Source organism: Vombatus ursinus, unplaced genomic scaffold (genome assembly GCF_900497805.2).
Source record: "Vombatus ursinus unplaced genomic scaffold, bare-nosed wombat genome assembly UNPS02014782.1, whole genome shotgun sequence".
In the NCBI taxonomy this organism is placed as follows: Eukaryota; Metazoa; Chordata; class Mammalia; order Diprotodontia; family Vombatidae; genus Vombatus; species Vombatus ursinus.
In genome coordinates, this window is record NW_020954560.1 from 1,777,297 (window position 1) to 1,797,523 (window position 20,227).

Sequence of the window (20,227 nt, forward strand, 5' to 3'; positions counted from 1 at the left end):
CATAATGATAGGACTCATTTCACCGGATTGTTATGAGGTCCAAATGAAGGAAAGCATTTCTTCTTAAGCACTTGTTATATACCAAGCCTTATACTAAGTGTTTTATAAATATTATCTCACTTGTTAATCAGACTATATATCTATATCTATACTTACATCTATATCTATATATCATGTCTTTGCAAACCTTAAAATGCTATATAAGTGTTAACTATTACTGGAAAAAACTGGACTTTTCACCTTACATGGACTTCGCAAAGCTTCATCGGAAAGGCCAAGGTCAGCCTCTGGGGTAAACCAAATAACGTTATCCAGTAATAGTTAAAAAATGTAAAAGGTATATTGATATACTATTGGAAAGTTCCCCTTGTCTGAATGGCAGCACTCTGGCAAAGCAGAGTAACAAAAGTGGCATAAAGCCCGTATTCTGAATGTAAAGCCCACCAGGTCTTTTTTTTTTTTTTTTCCAATGAGGAAGTGTGATCTTTTAGATGGAGTGGAAATCTAGGAGCCAAGAATATTTGGTTTTATTCCCAGTGTAGGGAGGTAAATTACTTCATCTGAAAATGGCCTTCACACTGATATAAATACAGCTTGCTAGTCACTAGATATCTCTTGCCCACTAACTGAGGACTTCTTTAGTTATTATCACATATTTAGCATTTAACTATATATTATCTTTTTATATTGTTCTGATTGTTCCTCCTTTATTATTTCTTTTTTCTCAGCTAAATTCTAAATTCCTTAAGGACAGGGACATATTATATCATATCATATCAGGAACCTACCACACCTTGTGGTCACAATTGTGACAGCCTTCTAACTGGTACCTGCTTCCATCCTCTCTCTTTTTTTCCAATCCAGCTTACAAAAAATAATCTTTCCATTTTAAAATTTTGACTGTGTTACTCTAGAAACTTCAGTGGCTCCTGATTGCCTCTAGGATAAAATTCAAGCTATTCATCCTTTCACTTATGACCCCCATGCAGTCTGACTCTAACCCACGTTTCTGGCCTTATTTCCCATTCTTCTTCTTTGTGCTCTTAAAATTCCAACCCAAATAGACACAGTTCTATGAATTCAACATGCCACCTTTTGCCTCAGTTGGTATGTCTTCATTCTCTGAATATAGTCTTTCCTTATCTCTGCTCTTCAGGGTTCTTATCTTCCTTCAAGTCTCAGTTCAGTTGACACTGTGTGTGTGTGTGTGTGTGTGTACATGTGCACACAATCTTCACTTATTCTTTCCTTTCAAAGCATTCTCTTCCTTCTCAAATATTGCTTTGTTCGAATCTCCCCTTCATCTCCATCTCTTCCTACCTTGTGTTACCATTATATGACTTCACATCATTTCTCCTCCCTCCTCTCTCCGGCCCCCAAAAACCTACATTCTCAGATGGAACTAGATGGCCAGCCTTGGGTTCCTGGTTCCCGGAAGTCCTCATTTGAGGACACTGTGGTTTTGATTGTCTTTGTTATTCTCTGTGTAGCTTCTCTAATAAACCCATCTCTGATATGCTGTAGCTTGCATACCGTAAAGGTAGAATTTGGCTGTCCAGTACCGATGTTGTTTTGGGAAATGGGGTGGGGGCCCTGAGCCAGGAAGCAGAAAAATAGCCACCAATGGTGACCTTCATGCTATAAAGGACCTCCACACAAAGGTGCTTACAAGTTAGGGGTTAGGAAACCTCAGGTTCAGTCTCAGCTCTGACACTTGTTAACTGCATAGTCTTCAGCAAGTCAGCCTTAGTCTGCTTATCTGCAAAATGGGGAATTTTTTAAAATGGAGAAATCATTACTTGTACTATCTACCTCACAAGTTGTTGCCAGAGTGAATGGAGTGCTGGAATTGGAGTCAGGAAAACCTGAGTTCAAATTCTGACTCAGACACTAACTGTGTAATCTTAGGGAAGTCACTTAACCTCTTTGCCTCAGTTTCCTCATCTGTAAAAGGGGGTTAATAGATAATAGCACTCAACTCACTGGGAGTTAGTGTATGTAAAGGAGATAATATATGTAAAGTATTTTGTCAACTTCAAAAACACTGTATAAATGTTAATTGTCATCATTGTGGAAAGCACTTTGTAAATCTTAAGATACTATATTAATGTGAATTATTATTTAAATTATTATTATTGAAAAATGCTGAGATTCTCTGGCCATTGGGGAGTACCATTGTGCTAAACTGCCCATTCTTTACATTTTACCACAAATCAACTCTGCTATTAAGCTTGACCCCAGCCTTCTCCACCAGTTGATTTTATTGCCTCAACTTCTCTTTATCAGCACAGATGATACTGTCAGAGGAGGAAAAGGCCATCTGGCTCAGCATACCAGCTTTTTATTTGGTTGCTTTCAGACCCACCTTCCTGTTTTGGGCCCCCTTCTTCTCTCCTCATACTTCAGAAACCAATCTAGGTGTCTCCTGAACTCATTTATACCCTTTGTTTCAACAGCCTTCCCAAGTAACGAATTCCATATGTTTATTGCCCCCTTAGCCTTGCAATAGCCAGCAGCCCTTTCTTCATCAAAAATGACCTTATTGGACTTCCATAAAAGGTCATTCCTTCAGAAAATGGAATTTATACAAGCAGATATGTTACATAGGATGTCTGAAGGCCCTGAAGCATCCTATGTTGTATGGATGTTCATGACATTAAGCTTGCAGTGGGGGATAATGTGTAGAGGAGCTAATTTACCCATAGTGGCCCAGACTGGGCTCCAATTGAGCAGGATGCAAGAGAATTCTGTGCATGCCCTTTCTGTCCCACCCCCCACCCCGTAAAGTGTTTATATAGGTTACAAACCCTATTTTCAAATCAATTAAAACATTTCTTTTGATTTGTATTTAATTGCTTACCCCATGCCCTATGCTTCATTCTTTCCAATGCAATGACATTAGCTACTCTTTATGCCTTGTGATGTGGACAATTTTGTTCAGCTGTTGCTAAAACTTACTAAAATGCCAGATGTCATGTTGGAAACATGAAACCTGAAACTGGGCCATAAATTATAGCAACAGACCATAAAAAAATATTCTGAGTGCCATGCTCTGGAGCGTCCCGATTTCTTTCATTCAGCCCTCCTTCCATCCCCTCCATCATAAGGCAAGGCTATGAGAACTTCTCACCTATGGTTTGGTGTTTGTTTTGCAGACTCAGAGCAGAGCACTGGTTCAGACACAGAAGTGCTCACGGAGAGGACATCTTGTTCCTTTGAGTCTCACCCGGATCTTACATCAGGTGCTCCTGGTCCCCCACCTCCCCCCATTTCATCCATGGAGGAGATACAGGTTGAGCTCCAGTGTGCCGACCTCTGGAAAAGGTTCCATGACATTGGGACAGAGATGATCATTACCAAGGCTGGCAGGTAAGGACACTCCAGGGGAGTCATGACTGGGCAAAACAAACAAAGAAACAAAGAAATGACCCAGGAAGAAAAGAAGGAACATTTTTCATTTATTAGATTGTGGTTGGTGTGTGGTAACACCAATGACATATAAAACATCAAGCATGCAGCTGTTCAACCTCCCCAGGCCTCAGTTTTCTAATCTGTACAATGACAGGGTAAAACTAGATGATCATTACATTTTCTTCCAGTTCTAAAATTCTAAGACTGACCTCCATTTTCTGCACTAGAATATTTTTTCCTATTATTTTCTAAAATAATATTCTTATTGTTGTTCTTATTATAATTTTTTTCTTGTTGTTCTTATTATAATTTTTTTTTGTTTTTGCTTTTTGGTGAGGAAATTGGGGTTAGGTGACTTACCTAGGGTCACACAGCTAGTAAGGTTTTTATTATCATTCTAATGATTGTTTTTAAGGGAACAACCAGATGTTAACCACATTTATACTCACAAGTACACCTTAACCTTCAGGTATAATTGTAATCTTAGTTCAGTTGTTTTATAACAGCCTAAGGGTAGATTTCTGAGGTAAGTATTTGTTTCTATAGCCAATTTTCTTTTGTGAATTGGTATAGACACCAACTTGGAATAGTTTTCATATTTCTTTTATATTTGTCTTGCCAATGAGAGCGCATCCTTAAAGAAAATTAGTTCTCATTCTAAAGATCAGAAGGCATTGATTTAGAGTTAAAAGGACCTCAGATGTTATTTAATCTAATCCCCTCATTTTATAGATGAAAATAATGAGGCGGGGAGGATGATGAATGATTTGCCCAAGGTGATACAAATAATAAATATCAGGGGTAGGATTTGAACACAGGTCCTCTGATTCACAACTGAAAAATACTGAACACACACACACATACATGTACATACACACACACACACACACACACACACACACACACACACACCACACAACCCTCTGAGTCCAGAGCCACTGGACACTCCAAAAAATTCACTGCCCCACACAACTACTCCTTCCATAGAGGTTCATAATACAAAATGAATCGGGTAAAAAAAGTCACAGACACATCAGACAAACACATTGGCTGTTAATTTATTTTGTATTTCTTTTTGATGACTGTCCTCTTCCTCCTGGAATTTGAAGTAGGTGAATATTATCATAAAAAAGCTTCTTAGAAGAAGCAAACTTGGAGAGAGGGGAAAAGAAAAGAGCACATTGCTGTGGAGATTACCATTTGATTCAATTCAATAAACATTTATAGAACATCCACCATGTGTCAGGTATTGTTAGTTAGGGATATAGAGGCAAGGAAGAAACAGTCCATGTCTTCAGGGAGCTTACATCTCACTGGGAGATACAACACATACACAGATAACTAAATGCAAAGTTTGTACAAAATTATTACAAAACATTTGGGGGAATAGGTGATTAAGGCAGTAAAAATTAGATCTGGAAGATATGTAGGTGGTAGCACTTGAATTGAATCTTTAAGAGAACTGGAGATTCCACAAGGCTAAGATGTATAGGGAGAGCATTCTAGGCATACAGATAGCTTATGTAAAGGCAGAAGATAGAATTTCATGTACAGAGGATGTTACATATGCCAGTTTGGATTGAATGGGAAGGTACATGAAATGAGTTTGGAATGACAGGTAAAAGCCAGATTGTGAAGTGATTTAAATGTCAGATAAGTTTACATTTTATACTAGGGGTGATTGGGAGTGACTAAAGCTTCTTGAGCTGGAGAATGAAGTGGTCATACCTGTGCTTGGGATTATTAGTTTGGCAACTGTACAGTGGGAGTAGAGGGAGTAGAGACTGGAGGTAGGGAGGCTAAGTAGGAGGTTATTACAGTAGGTTGGGTGAGAGATGAGGATGTGAATTAGGGTGATAGGTGTGTGAGTTAAGAGAAAAGGATAGATTTGAGAAATGTGATGAATGTAGAATTGATAGAGGGAAGTATACAGGATGACTCAGCATGACAGGAAGGATGGTGGTATCTTTCATAGAAGTAAAGAAGTTAGGAGGAGGAATAGGTTCAATGGGGAACGACAGGGAATTCCATTCTAGACATGTTGAATTTGATATGCCTATGAGATATTCAGTTGAAAGTGTTTAGTAGGCAGTTTGTGGTGGGAGATTGATGCTCAAGAGAGAGATGAAGGTTGCTTATGTAGATTGAAAGTCATCTGCAATATTGAAACTATGGGAGCTGATGACATAACCAAGAAGGAGAATGTAAAGATGGAAGGGAAGAGGAACTAGAAGAGAGTCCTGAGGTTCATCCATGCAGGGGTGGAGGGACACAGATGATACAACAAAGCAGGCTGAGGCGTGGTCAGACAGGTAGGAGGAGAACTAGAAGAGAGCAATGTCATGAATACCTAGGGAAGAGAGAGAGTGTTTGGAAGAAGTGAGTAATCAGCAATGTCCAAAGCTACAGAGACATCTTGAAGGACAAGGATTAGATTTACCAATTAAGAGACCACTGATAACCTGGGAGAGAGCAAGTTAAATTTTGCACTATTTACTTGATGATGGAATAGGAGTTTTCAAGAGTGGGCATCCCATATTTATGACACAAATTGAGAAGCAAGTACAGGCACTAGAGAAGTATCTCATTACAACTACAGGGAACTAAATGGAATAGTTGATGGAGTTTGATACTTGGAGACAAGATAGACCTAAGTTCAAATCCTGCCTCAGATACTTGCTACCTGTGTGACCTTGGGCAAATCATTAAACCTCTTTCAACCTCAGTTTCCTCATCCGTAAAATAAGTATAATAACAATATGTACCTCACTGGATTGTTGTGAGAATCAAATGAACTGATATGTGTAAAGCACTTTGCAACCCTTAAAGTGTTATACAAATGCTATCTATTGATATTATATTTCAAAGCGTTGTCAGAAAGATACTTTGTAAACTCCAATGAATTTTGAAGCACTACACACGTGGGAGTTATCATCATCATCATCATGATCATTACTGTTTCTAGCTGGAAGGGTGAGCAGCTAAGACAGTGTAGGGCTTGGCAAAGTCATGATCAAAGCTTTTCTAGTACTTCTGTATATATGATACCGAAAATGATGCACTAACCTGAAATTTCAAAGAACTAATTTTTCTTAAGATGGGTAACAATACCCTGAAAAGTTTGGTGTATGTTTTTACCTGAACTTCCACATTCAGTCCTAATTCCCCATGGAATTGCCCTGAGGAATGAGTGAGACTGACACTTACTGTAATTCATATGTAGTTGAGGTTTACTAAATACTATTCTTACGTCAACCCTGTTAGGTATAATTACTCAAATTTCATAGTTGAAGACATTGTCTCAGAGAAGTTAGTTGACTTCCTCATGGCCATACAACCAGTTAATGTCAGAGCTTTGATTTAAACTTAAGTCTATTTAACTCCAAAGCCAACAGTCTTTCCACTATATCACACTGCTACTTAAAGGTCAAAGCACAGTAGAATTAGGGTGGTAGTACAGGGGTCATATAGATCACTGGAATTAGAACTAGAGGGAACCTTTAGTTCTTGGCCTGGGGCTGAGGAAAAGGGCATTCTAGGTTTGGATAATAGTGTGAACAAAGGTCTGGGTATAAGAGAGGGTATGATTAAATCAGGGAATAATAAGTAGTATTGTTTGGCTGGATTGTTGAATTTGTGAAATAGAGCATGTCCTTTGCCATAAATATTAGTGTTCCTACTGATGCCTGAATAGAAACTCAAATATTGAAGAAAATTTTCCACTTTCTTAGAATTTCATTTGGACAGCTACCATTAACTTTTCATCTTTCATGCCTTCTGGTCATTTCCCCTTTGTCGTAATTTTATTTTTTAGTCACAATTTCTCAGCACTAGAGTTCCAGCATTCCTTTTCCTTAGGGACTACATGCCTTTTGAGCTTTTTAATGTCCATGTGACTTTTCCTATAACCTAGTCAAAACTTGTGTTGGCTCAGAATCACTGAAGAACTCCTTTGCTTTCACTGAAGGAAAAAGAGATCAGCACCATGGACAGAAGCTGTGATGGGGACAGATGGGTTTGGAAGACAAAAAAGACTGATCCAAGTTTAGCCACAAAATACAAATCAAACCCCAAGCTCTTGTTGTGGAGTATGAAAGGTTCACTTTACTCCACTTGCTATGCTATGGTAAAGGGCAGAGAAAAGGAAAAAGCAGTTTTTGTTAAATCACTAGATAGGTGGGTTCTTTGTATTGTGAAGTAGTTGGAAGAACACTGGACCTGCAGTAGGTGCCTGGGTCTAATCTTGGATCTGACTTTTACCACCATGAAGTATAATCATGGATAAACTACTTTATCTCTGTAGGCCTCAGTTTCCTCATGTGTAAAATGGGAATAATAAGACTTTTGTTATCTTCACTACAGGGCTGTAGTGAGGAAGGCAGTTTTAAAAACTCAAAGTGCTATGTAAATGTGAGTTGTTATTTTTATGTTGATCTAAGAAGTTAAAATTAATAGACTTTTTAGGCCTGAAAGGGATCTTAGAGCTTATGTAATACAACCTTCTCATTTTCATATGAGGAAACTGATTCTCAAAGAGGTTAAATGATTTTTCCCAAGGTCACAAAATTAATGGCAGAGTTGAGACCTTAGAGCTCTTGTCCAGTGTTCATTCTACTGCACCACACTTTGAATTTAGTTTAAATGAACTACTTGTAGAGTTTACAATTACGTTTTCTGGGTAGAATATTCAATTGGAAAGGAGAATCTAGGTCAGTTCTGACCTTCATAGGATCATAGCTCAAGACCTGAAAGGGACCTTAATGGTCACTTGGTTTAACCACTTCATATTTTAGATGATGAAACTGAGGCTTCGAAAGTTTAAGCAATTATTTAACCAATTACTCAGATAGTGAGTGGTGGAGCTGGATTTGAACTCATGTATGCTTACCCCAAATGCAGCATTCTATCCATAGTGACACCCCCTGTGTTACCCTTTCCCCCCACCCTGTGGAACTCTGACAAATTTGCTTGATATAGCAGCTCCCTGCCATGACCCATTTGTGTGTTCTCATTACAGAGTGCTCCTTTCCCCTTTTTTACTCATTGCTTTGGATCCCTCATCTCATCTTGGATCCTTTCCCAGATTCTCCCTTTCAGGAACCTTTCCTCAAGATGCTAAGATTAGTGGAAATAACTTCAGTTTGGTAGCTATGAGACCTAGGTACTACCCTGAATCCTGCTACTTAACTTGCTATGTAACTTTTAAGAAATAAAAATTTCTCTGGGCCTCTGTTTCTTCATCTGTGATGTGGGAACAGTATATTTTACCTACTTCATATTACATGAAAATGCTTTGAAAAAAGTTAAAAGCCCTACATAAATGTAAGATGCTATTAGTAGTAATATTCTTCCTCCTATGTGAATTCAGATACAAACTTTCCAGGTTATCATATGGTCTATTGAACTACAGTGCTTCTATCATTTATAAAAGTCAAAAAGTTCTGGCCTTGATCTCTCATTGTCAGGAACTGGCAAGAATGAACTTCAGACAGTACTCATTGAATTTACTGCTAATATTTCCATCGAGGATGATTTTCTTCTCACTTATAATGTCTTTCATTAGGATAAATACCTAGATCTGCCACTTAATATTCCTGTCACCTTGGGTAAGTCAGTTTCCCTTTGTATTCTTCAGTTTCCTTACATATAAAAAGAGAGGCTTTGGTTAGAGGGTTTCTTCCAGTTCTAAATTCTATGACAGCCATAGAATTTTGGAGCTAGGAGGGATTTTAAGCATGCCATTATCCACCTCCTCTACATTACAGGTGAGGTAGCTGCTGCAGGAGTGACTTTCCAATATCACAAGGCTGTTAAATGGCAGATGTGAAACCAGAATTCAGATCTTCTGAGGTCCAATTTTGTTCTCTTTCCACTATACAACATGATCTCTTTTAAATCAGTTATTCTTAATTTGGTAACCTGTAGTGAATTTGGAGACACTGACTAGTAGTTGTGATGTACCAACACCAAATGTTCTTTGGACAGGACATTTTAAAATAAATAAAAAGAACAATCCTCACCAGGTGTGTGTGTGTGTGTGTGTGTGTGTAAACTCTAAGGGCAGCTAGGTGGCACAGTGGATAGAGCATCAGGCCTGGAGTCAGGAAGACTCATCTTCATGAATTCAAATCTAGCCTCAGACACTTATTAGCTGTGTGACACTGGCCAAGTCACTTAATCCTGTTTGTCTCAGTTTTCTTGTATGTAAAATCAGCTGGAGAAGAAAATGGCAAACCACTCCAGTATCTTTGCCAAGAAAACCCCAAATGGGGTCATGAAGAGTCAGATAGGACTAAAAAACAACTGAACTACAAATAAGTCTGTGTGTTTTTATGCATATTTCTAGAAAGCAGGAAAAAAGGAAAGTTTCTTGAATTATAGATCATAGGATCATAGATATAAAGTTGGAATGAACTTCAGGCTACATAAGCCAACTTCATTTTACAGGTGAGAAAGTGAAGTGACTTGTTCAATGTTACACAGACAGTAAGTGACTGAGTAGGAAGGAATGGACATATTGTATTTATTCTTTTCAACAGTCATAAAAACTATCTCAATCAATCAACAGACATTTCTTAAATACTTCGTTGCCAGGCACTGTGCCAAGTGCTAAGGATAGGAAGAGAAAAGTTAATCTCTGTCCTCAAGGAACTATCATTCTAATGGGAGAGGCAACATATATACAAATAAATAATTACAGATACATACAAAACTAATATAAGGTAATAACCCCTGTGCTAACTGCCAAATATGATGAACTCCTAACATATGCTCAGAGTTATTTCTCTAGTGATGCCAATTGGTTTCCTCTATAGAGTCCTCAGATGCCATATTATAGTGTGGAGGCAACTTTGTATTCCTAAAGATTATGTCAGGAAAACTCAGGTCTGACTGGTTTTATAAACCTGGAAAGGTTTCAAGTGTGGGCCCAGCAATGGTTTGTATCTGTTGTCTAAGGACTATTCTAGATAAGTTTATTGAGCCTCATCAATAGAGTATTGGCTAGGAAATGGTGAATTATTTTGGCCACAGTAACTTGAGAAGCCTTTAGCTAAAATGTTAGTTTTTACAATCTGCATTACTGGAAGGATACCCACACTGATAATGTCAAAGATCTTTTTTTTTTAACTTAAAATTTAATTTTTAAAAATTGTTAGCTTAGTGAACATACATCCACAGCCAAAATAAACATATTCATATATGAAGTAAATAGATGAAGATGTAAGTGAACCACTAATTTCTATTAAGTATAGTCAAAGATCTTATAATATATTGAAATGATAGTAGTTTTGTATGGAGATGTTCACACTACTTGTTACCAATGGCACACAGCTACAAGATGGCTGATGGTAGTCAGGTATTCAGTCCACATCTACTAACATGAACACAGGTCATAGAGAGCTGAATTTAATGTTTTTTTAAATTAATTTTTGGTTCAGACCTGTGCTTTTTTCCATGTAAGGGAGCCTCCAGTGAGGAAACTCTCCCAACTAGTAGTGATTTGCATGAAAGTTTGTATGGAAATTTATCATCTTAGAGAATTACCTGGAAGCACTTAGAAGTGAAGTGATTTGTCTAAACTCTCACAGCCAGTATGGTCCAGAGGTAGAACTTGAACCCATAGTAAGCACTCACTATATGCGAACTATGTGATAACTCCCAATTCCAAGTCATCATAAAGTATGGCATCCTATAATAATAATAAATGACAGCTAGCATTTGCATAAAGCTTTAAGATTTGCAAAGCACTTTACAACAACACCGAGAAGCAAGTGCTATTATTATTATCATTTTACAGATGAGGACACTGAGGCAGAGATTAAGTTGTTTGCTCAAGGTCACACAGTCAGTAAGTGGTGTAAACATAGCTGATATTTATACAGTACTTTTAATTCGTGCAATGCACTTGATTCTCATAACCTCCCTGTGAGGTGGGGAGTTCAAGTATTTGTATCCCATTTTACAGATGAGGAAACTAAGTGGGGAATAGTCACTACACAGTAAGTGTCAGAGTAGAGATTTAAGCTCAGATAGATCCCTGACTCCACACCTAATGCCCTTTCATACCAGCATAAACACTCCCACAAAACTCATTCATCCCTTTCATGCCTAGCTCCTGAATGGGCTCTGTACAATAAAAGCTCAGTGTTTTTCTTGCTTCTTGTGCTTCTCTGAAGAATGGTGCGCTTGATTCCGGGATTTCTGGAACTTAATCCTCCTCAGGGGCTGCTCCCTCCCCCACCTCGCTCCAGTGATGGGAGGAGGAGTAAAGCGCCACATCCTGACGCTGCTCAGTTTGTCAAGTTTTTCAAGCCACTGCGGCTGAAGCAAGGGCCTGCCTGAGGCGGCTTGAGTTCACTCCCCATTGATTACGCTTCAGCTTTGCTCCTCCCCTGACGCCCTGACGCACACGTTGACAGAGTCCGAAGGTCATCAGCAAGACATGTTTTTTGACAGTTTTATGCTTCTTCTTAAACTTTGGTAGCACTTTGGTTAAGGGGAAGGGATGTCAGTGCCTTCGTTGCTACCTTTCGTTCCTCAAGGGACCATTTAGAATGAGACTTTCTTCGTCGATTCAGCGCGTCTGTAGAACAGCTACCAAATGCTGCAACAAAAATAGCAGCAGCAGCAGCAGCAGCAGCAATATCCACCAGATTCCACATTTATATAGTGTCCTCTAGCTCACAAAGTGCTTGCCTCAAAATCACCCTGGGAAGCAGAGAGGCTTGATATCATCATCCCCATTTTTCAGTCAAGAAAACTAAGGATTACAGGGGATAAGTGAGTTACCCATGATCACACTCACAGGTAGTTGATGGCAAGGTAGTATTTGATCCAGGTTCAGTTCTCTTTCCACTCCATTTCATCACACCGAATGTTCAAAGCATTCTATCGGATACAAAGAAACCATTCTTGTCTTCAAGGGATTTATAATCTAGTGGGCAAGATGAAACCAACACACATAAAAACATTGACAACACTAGACCCAAACAGAGACTTAACAAGGAAATCTTGAATAATGAATGGGTCAAAAAACAAATAATAGAAACAATAATAGTGTGAAAAATGGCAATGATGAAAAAATTGCCAATATTTCTGGGATGCAGCTAAAGCAGTCATCAGGGGAGTATATATATCCCTAAAAACAGACATTACAAGAAGAGGATTAATGAACTGAATATGCATTTTAGAAAAGATAGTATCACATTGTACGATATGATGTGTGACCCATAAAAAGTACAGATAATGAAGGCTATAGAATTTTGGAGGTAGCTCTGATTGAAAAGATCATAATGCTGTTTTCTAGTGAGCCTTGCAAGGAGGGTAGAAAGGGGCAGTACATGAATGTCTGACCTTTTCATATTTACTGAGCATGGTAATCCAAGGTAATGATGATTCAAACAGTACAAACCAAAGATTCTGTCCAATCAAATTCTTTAAGTTAGTGATAAAATAATGGCTTATTATCCGTCTGGAAATAACGAGGAAAGAGACTACTCAAATTTGGGGCACTGCATTTTAGGAAGGACATTGATTGCATTTGCCCCAAGTACCAGAATTTCTAGCTATGGCTCTGTATCAAAGGGAAGAAATATAAAATATTGCAAATCCTTATTAGTTGCCAGGGGAGGAACAAAAGGGGTTTGGTGATAATGTAAGCCAGTATTTTCCTTTTGCCTCTGCTAACTGGAGTTGCATCAAGACTACCAGGATGGTTTAATGTGAGTGAGCAGGACTTAGTCATAAAAGTTATGAAACAAGGCTGAAGATACTGGGGTGCACATCCTAAGCTAGCACATGTCCAGAAAAAGGTAACCAAGGATGGTGAGTAGATTGGAGATTATGCTATATGAAGACTGATGGAAGAGTTTGAGATGTTTCACTTGGAGAAGAGAAGGTTCAAGGATGGGGTAGGAAAGGATGTTATCATCGGCTTCAGGTGTTTGGTGGGCTCCCAAGTAGATCAGGATTTAGATTTGATCTGCTTGGCTCCAGATGTCAGAACATAGAGCAATGGGTAGAAGCTGCAGAGGGGAAGATTATAACTACATACAAGGAAAAAAAGTTCTGTCACCAAGTTGTCAAAAAGTGGAATGGACTACTTTAGGAGGCAGTGAGTTCCTCATCGCTTGGAAGTCTTTGAGTAAGGGATTGATGGCTACTTGATAGGGATATCATAAATGTTAAGTGAAATTTTTTGATTCTGTAATTTCAAATTAGTTGTTTACCATCACTCTCCAAGCCTTAAAGGGCTAAAAAGTGTAATTAATGCTATGGTTATTCACAATATTGTTACTGTTGTTATCTCAGGTTTCTTGCTCACTATCTTATTCCTCTGCATTTCTTTGTATTCTTTCTTGCTTTCTATAGACGGATGTTTCCAGCTATGAGAGTGAAAATTACAGGCCTGGATCCTCACCAGCAGTATTACATAGCAATGGACATTGTGCCCGTGGATAATAAGAGATACAGGTAATGAGAACTCCATCTTGTGGAATGGTGGGCATTGTTATAGATGGTATGTGAACCATTGAGACAATTTAACAAAACACTCTCACAGTTTGCTGTACAGAAATCATGAACTAGATAGGACATTCAAACAAGTTTCTGTAAAAAAAAATCATATGATATGTGAACACATAACCATATAAGCCCTGGATGATACATACTTTCTTGGCAAGGCAGAGCTGTACTTAGTACCAAGTGACTGGGGCTTTGTTTCAGGGTTTTGCTATGGTAGGGGCTGCTTTCTTCTTGCTAAGGTCTTCTGTGCCTCACAATCTTCCACCATTCCAGTGTTGCTGCCTGCCACTTCATGGTCCCATCACTATAACATTACTCTTCTAGGGCCTACTTTTTTGACTTGGTGCTAGCTTGACTATACCTATCTGGGGTGCACAGTCTCGATTGTGCTGCTGGGCCTGGGGGACCCTATGTTACTCAAGATGCTTGAGACTAGTAGTGATAGAAGAACATAGTGATTTCCCCAGCAGTAGCCTCTGGGGTTTCTACTTCCCCATTCCCTGCTCCCTTGTAGGGAAGGCCAGCAGCATCAACTAAATTTGCCCCAGGTGCCAGAATTTCTAGCTATGCCTCTGTATCAAGGGGAAGAAATAGAACATATTCCAAATCCTTATTAGTGGCCAGGGAATGATGAAGTGACCTAATATTGTCCTTTAGCTTCTGCTAACTGGAATTATACCAGGATTGTATAACAGGAGTGAGTGGAGCTTAGTCAAAAGGCTAATGAGACAAAGATAGGTTTATCCAGAATAAGAGAAGGATAGGGGATGGCCCAATAAATACATTAAACAATGCCAAATGAATAACAAACAAATTCTAAATAACCATATGGAAGGTTTATTCCAAGGAGGAAAGGAATTTGTCTATTTTTTATCTCCCCAAGTTAGAGGCAAAAGGTTTTGTTTGCAGTAGGAGGACCTTGTATGAAACGTAAAGAAGTATAAAAAAGTCAGGAATGTTTATTAGTATGAATTATGAAGAAGGTAGTTGTATCAGGAGGGCTGTGATCTGTGTTGAGGTTAGGGTACCTATGAGGATAGAATCACCAACCCTAGACGTATTAGATGGTAAAGCAGGTTAATCAACAGCCTTCCCTAGGAGTCATTAAGAGAAGACTTGAAATCTGTTGCATTGCCTGGTTGATAGGCAGTCTTTTCTGAGGGAGCATATGGACCAGCTGGACTCCAGAGGTCCTTCCCAATCCTATGCTTTCTTTAGCAGAGCTAGCTGGGTGGGTAGTGGGTAGAAATGGATGTAACAGTATTGCTATGGTCAAACTGGCAGGTTATGATCAGCATTAGGGGAAGTCCGCAAAGCTGGTTAAGGGCACAAGAGAGGCACCATACTTTAGATCTACAAAAGAGAAACAGAAAGAGCTGTGTTTAGATCTAGCTCCTTAATTGATCAGGACTACCAGTATAGTTTAATGTGAGTGGGCTTAGTAATAAGATTTATGAGAAAAGACTAAAGGTATTAATATTCCTAGGAAGTGATCATTCATCCCTTGTTCAAAGACTTCCAGGGATGGAGAGCTCACTACCTCAGGGGCCTTCTGGGAACTAGGTTCTCCAATGATCTGATCCGGGTTACAAGAAGGGCAGCATTTGTTGCTACCTGCCCTTCTCTAGAGGAAGGCAGCATAGAAGAGAAGCAGGAGCAAAGAAAATTTCCACTAATCTGTATGCTGCAAGGAAGACCCAGGAGTCAGACCCTCTTCTATACTAAGAATGGAATATTCCCTAATAGTCATCATTTGAAGGGATGCAAAAGATAATGAAGTGTAAAGGGAAGCCTCATTTGGTGGAATTTCTTAGAACAGACCCTATACAGAGCTCCTGGGCTATTGAATTCCCTCCTTCTTTTCTAGGAGTGTCTCAAAAATCCAGACTCAGAGTAAGGAAATAGTTAATGAGTGGGGGGCTTGGTGGTTCTTTGCACATGGCTGAGTTTTATAAGAGAATAAGGGAGAAGATGTTTTTAATAAGCAACCAGATCCCGAACAAGTGGCCAAGGGATTATCTGGTTTGCATTTGAAAGGTGAAAGGTTGCAGTAAAGTACTTTAGCCCATAGTTACACATATGGGCTCAGGATGTGTGTGTGCGCACGTGTGTGCATGCATGCCTGTGTCTGTGTGTCCGTGTGTGGATGTGTCTACATGCATGGCAAAGGGAGGGGAAGAGAATGGGAAGGGAACATGGAGAATGCTTCCCTCCTGAGGAGCTATATCTTTGTTCAGTAACCCCAAGTCCCTCTCCACCTCAAATATTCCTTTACTTTTCTCTCTCTTTTTCATTTTCCCCAGTTTTTGAATTCTCTTCTTCCTTCCTTCCTCTCTCCCTCCCTCCTTCTTTCCTTCATTCCTTTCCCTCCCTCCCTTCCTCCCTTCCTTCCTTCCTTCTCTCTCCCTCTCTCTTTCTCTCTCCCTTTTCATCTCTTTGTCTCTGTTTCTCTTTATCTCTGTCTCTGTCTCCAATTTTTCTGGCTTTTTTTCCTCTTTCTTTCTACCCATTTCCATTTGCCCTGTTTTACCCCAAATGATTTCCACTTTCTGCCTCTGAATCTTTCCTTTCTTCCTTTCTATCTCAGATATGTGTATCACAGCTCCAAGTGGATGGTGGCCGGCAATGCTGACTCCCCCGTCCCCCCGAGAGTTTATATCCATCCTGATTCACTGGCCTCTGGAGACACATGGATGAGGCAGGTGGTCAGTTTTGACAAGCTCAAACTGACCAACAATGAATTGGATGACCAAGGACATGTGAGTCAAGGAGACCTCTAACTTCTCACCTCCTCATCCCCTTGCTACTGCACAGCTGTCCCACTTGCAGACTTTGATAAAATTTGTCTAGTTATGTCCTCTTCTGCTTAACAATCACCTCCTTGTTTTCAGGTTCTCAGCCAGAACAGATACATCTCTTACCTTCACAGTTCTAACAGTGGAATGAAATCTCATTTCTCTTATCTATTCTCTTGTGTTACAAATCAAAACAGATTAACCAGAATATATAATATCTGCTAGGTGCTGTGGAATATTACAAAGAAATGTGATTCTTGGCCCCTGCTTTTAGAGGGCTTACAGTCTAGGTAGGAAGAAAGACAAATATATTTTAAAAATTCAGTTTCGGTAAAAGTTACCGCTTACGACAACAGCAGCACTATCTCAAGGAATCAGCTTGATTGAACCACTAGCACTTTTGGAAGCTCAGTTGGATTTGACAGAACTATCAGGGAGGGAACCTGCCTTGAGGTTTCCCTGTATGATTGGGGAAAACTAGACAATACACAGGCTACTTTGGCAAAACATCGTTGAGCTTCCACCTTGTTCTGATGGACAGATGCACTGGATCCTTCATTTAAAATGATGATCTCTGCCCTCCAAGAAATTAGAATCTATCAGGGGAGACAGGAAAGAAATGCATTAAGAGGACATGAGAACACTCAACAGTGACATAAACCAGTGCAGATTAATACAGTGTGAAATTATGCACAAGAGCATTGAGTAACTGGATCTGGGGGTGGTAATAAGCCCACAAGACAGAGGATGTAAAGCATTCTCTTGGCGTGATATCACAGTCAGTTGGGACCACAACAGTGTCATTAAACATTTGTGTTTAATTACAGAGAGTATGTTGTAATCCCTGTGGATTCCCTGGATGGAACAGTGATATCCTATTGTCCCGTATAATACCATTTACCTTCCAGAACATTGCTGGCCCCAAATTTCCCTGCCTCCAGTCCAGCCACCGCTAATCCTTTAGAAAGTGACCAGCCTCTTTCTGATGGTTAAGCTCTAGACTGTGACTTGAGGACATGATCTATACAATTATGAAAGGACCTGGAAAGCTATCTACCCTGGGCAATGCTTCTCCTTCTCTTTCCAGATTATCCTGCACTCTATGCACAAATACCAGCCCCGAGTCCATGTGATCCGCAAAGACTTCAGTAGTGACCTCTCTCCTACTAAGCCTGTCCCTGTGGGGGATGGTGTGAAGACTTTCAACTTCCCAGAGACTGTCTTCACCACAGTCACAGCCTATCAGAACCAGCAGGTAAGGGGCTTTGCTTGGAACTCAGAATGGTCTTGTCCTGTATTATGTCTGTGGGTGTGTCACTGAAAGAAAAATGTCATAAATGAGAAAAGGTGACAAATTAACGTAGAATACTAATTATGATGTTGTTATTATTATGCATGGTAGCATCTAATGCAATCTAGATCTGAATCAGATTAAAAAAGTTTTGAACATGGCCTTCAAGGCTTTCTGCTGTAAGACCACCAGCCTTCTTGAGTTGACATCATCTCTTAATGTGCTTATGTCTATATCCCTGTTCTCCCATTTTAGCCAGGCAAAGCTGCTCACCTTTGAGTTTTTCCTTTTCTTTTCTTGAGTTATAGCGTCCTCTTCCTTCTCATTTGTATTTTTTTTTGTCTCCAGCAAGCAGCTTCCTTTCAGCTTAACACTCGTCTTATCCCTGAATCCTTTCAGTCTCAGTGAGTTATGACTAAGAATCTCCACAACCTTATCACAGAATGATTTTGTACTGAGCTAAGGTAGTAAGAGATTCTTCTGATCTCTGGATAACTTCAGTGAAGTTTCCTTTCCCACTTACGCTTTGCCTAATGCAAACAGGGAATAAAAAAAAAAGGATTTAAAGAAAAGGTAAATTGAAGGCTATCATTATGAAATAGTTTTATTTAAACATTTTTTATAATTTTATTTATTTTTAATTTATGGAATAAAATAATCATTTCCATAACATAGCATAATAAAATATGATTACACATGAAGATGCAAATCTGTCTATAATCATTTTATAAAATTAATTTTTGAATGATAAGGAGCTTTACCAGAAGCAGGGGTGTGCTGGTTTATATTTAACAATTGTCTCTTGTGGGGGGATGTAAAGCATTACATACATTTTTAAGTTTAATCTGTATTATTAACACTTTCTTAAGTCTAGACAATCAATGAAACAATAAATCAAGCCCTGGTTTGTAGCCTTTGCTGATGTTCAGGCTATAAATGCTCACATTGAAAATTTCACAATCAGCTCTCTTGAGCCAGTTAGAGCTGACTCCTGTACACCTCTGACTGTAGGATTTGTTTGGAGCGTCAGCCTTCTTGCTGAATTTAAAATGATTTGGCATTTTTTTTAAACCAATCAGCAAACATTTTTCAGAAGCACATTTAGGATAAGAGCTGACATTTGTATATCCATTTGCATGAAATATTATTTGATTCTCAATGCAAATCCTGTGAAGTAAGCATTATTGCTTTACATATGAAGGAACAGAGAGCTTATGTGGCCTAGTCATACAGCTTATAAATGAGGGAGCTGGTATTTGAGCCCAGGTATTGGAGAGAGGTTTAGAAAATTAAAACAAGGCCAGGTAACAGAGACTGGATATGGGAGTCTGTGGTATGGTTGACTAGGAAAACCACTATCAGAGGTGCTAAAGCTCAGCATGAGTTCAGGCTGGCAAGAGAAGCTATGGACATCACAAAGGATTTTTTTTTAAGCTGTATTTGTGAGAAGAAAAGGATCAAAGAAGAGACTGGATGGCTGCTTGGGGTGGATTGGACAGTGACAACTGGCAATAGAAAGAGGGAAGAACCACTGACTTCTCATTTTGCTCGTTTTCCCTTGTGAGGAGAGCAACCTTTGTACCAGAAATTATAGGGAAAAAATTGTTGACAGAGAGTTGATACCTGAGATGAGGTCAGGGCATATGAAGAGAGCTCCTAGTTGCCCTTGATAATTCAGGGCACTTGGTCCAGGTGAATGTGTAGAGAGAACTGGAGGATATGATTGTGGAACTACTGTCAGCGATATATGAAAAGTCGTGGAAAATGACAGAGGTGCTGCAAACCTCGAGGGAGGCAAATGCCCTGTTTTTTCTGAAGGAAGAGAAGGAGCCTGCAAACTTTAGGCCAGATAGCTTGACTTAGGTTCCTGGGAAAAGTCTAGAAAATGAAGCAATAATTAGAAAGTGCTAATATGGTTTCACCAAGTCCAGGTTATGCCAGATTAACCTTATTTTCTTTTTTGAAAGGGTTACCATGGTAGTAAATCAGAGGAATACTCTGTATGTGTATGTGGTATATGTGTGTGTGCACATATAACATGCCTTTACATATATATAATATATATATTATATACACTTTACTAAAATCTAAAATATTCTTTTTCTCCCCTATATCCCTCCCGCTGTGTTCCTTTCTTCCTTCCTTCCCTCCCTCCTTCTTTCCTTCCTTCCTTCCTTCCTTCCTTCCTTCCTTCCTTCCTTCCTTC

The 20,227-nt window shown here is 39.3% G+C and overlaps 1 protein-coding gene across 2 annotated transcripts in view; it reads left to right on the forward strand.

The window, feature by feature from the left end:
* TBX15 (T-box 15) overlaps window positions 1–20,227 on the forward strand; it is a 152,957-nt gene that overhangs the window by 88,284 nt on the left and 44,446 nt on the right. For both annotated transcript variants that reach the window (XM_027866767.1, XM_027866766.1), the window contains exons 2-5: window positions 3,156–3,369; window positions 13,783–13,884; window positions 16,523–16,694; window positions 17,818–17,985. In XM_027866767.1, the coding sequence (XP_027722568.1) occupies window positions 3,278–3,369; window positions 13,783–13,884; window positions 16,523–16,694; window positions 17,818–17,985 (534 nt within the window). In that variant the 5' untranslated portion in view covers window positions 3,156–3,277. The remainder of the gene's footprint in view (window positions 1–3,155; window positions 3,370–13,782; window positions 13,885–16,522; window positions 16,695–17,817; window positions 17,986–20,227) is intronic.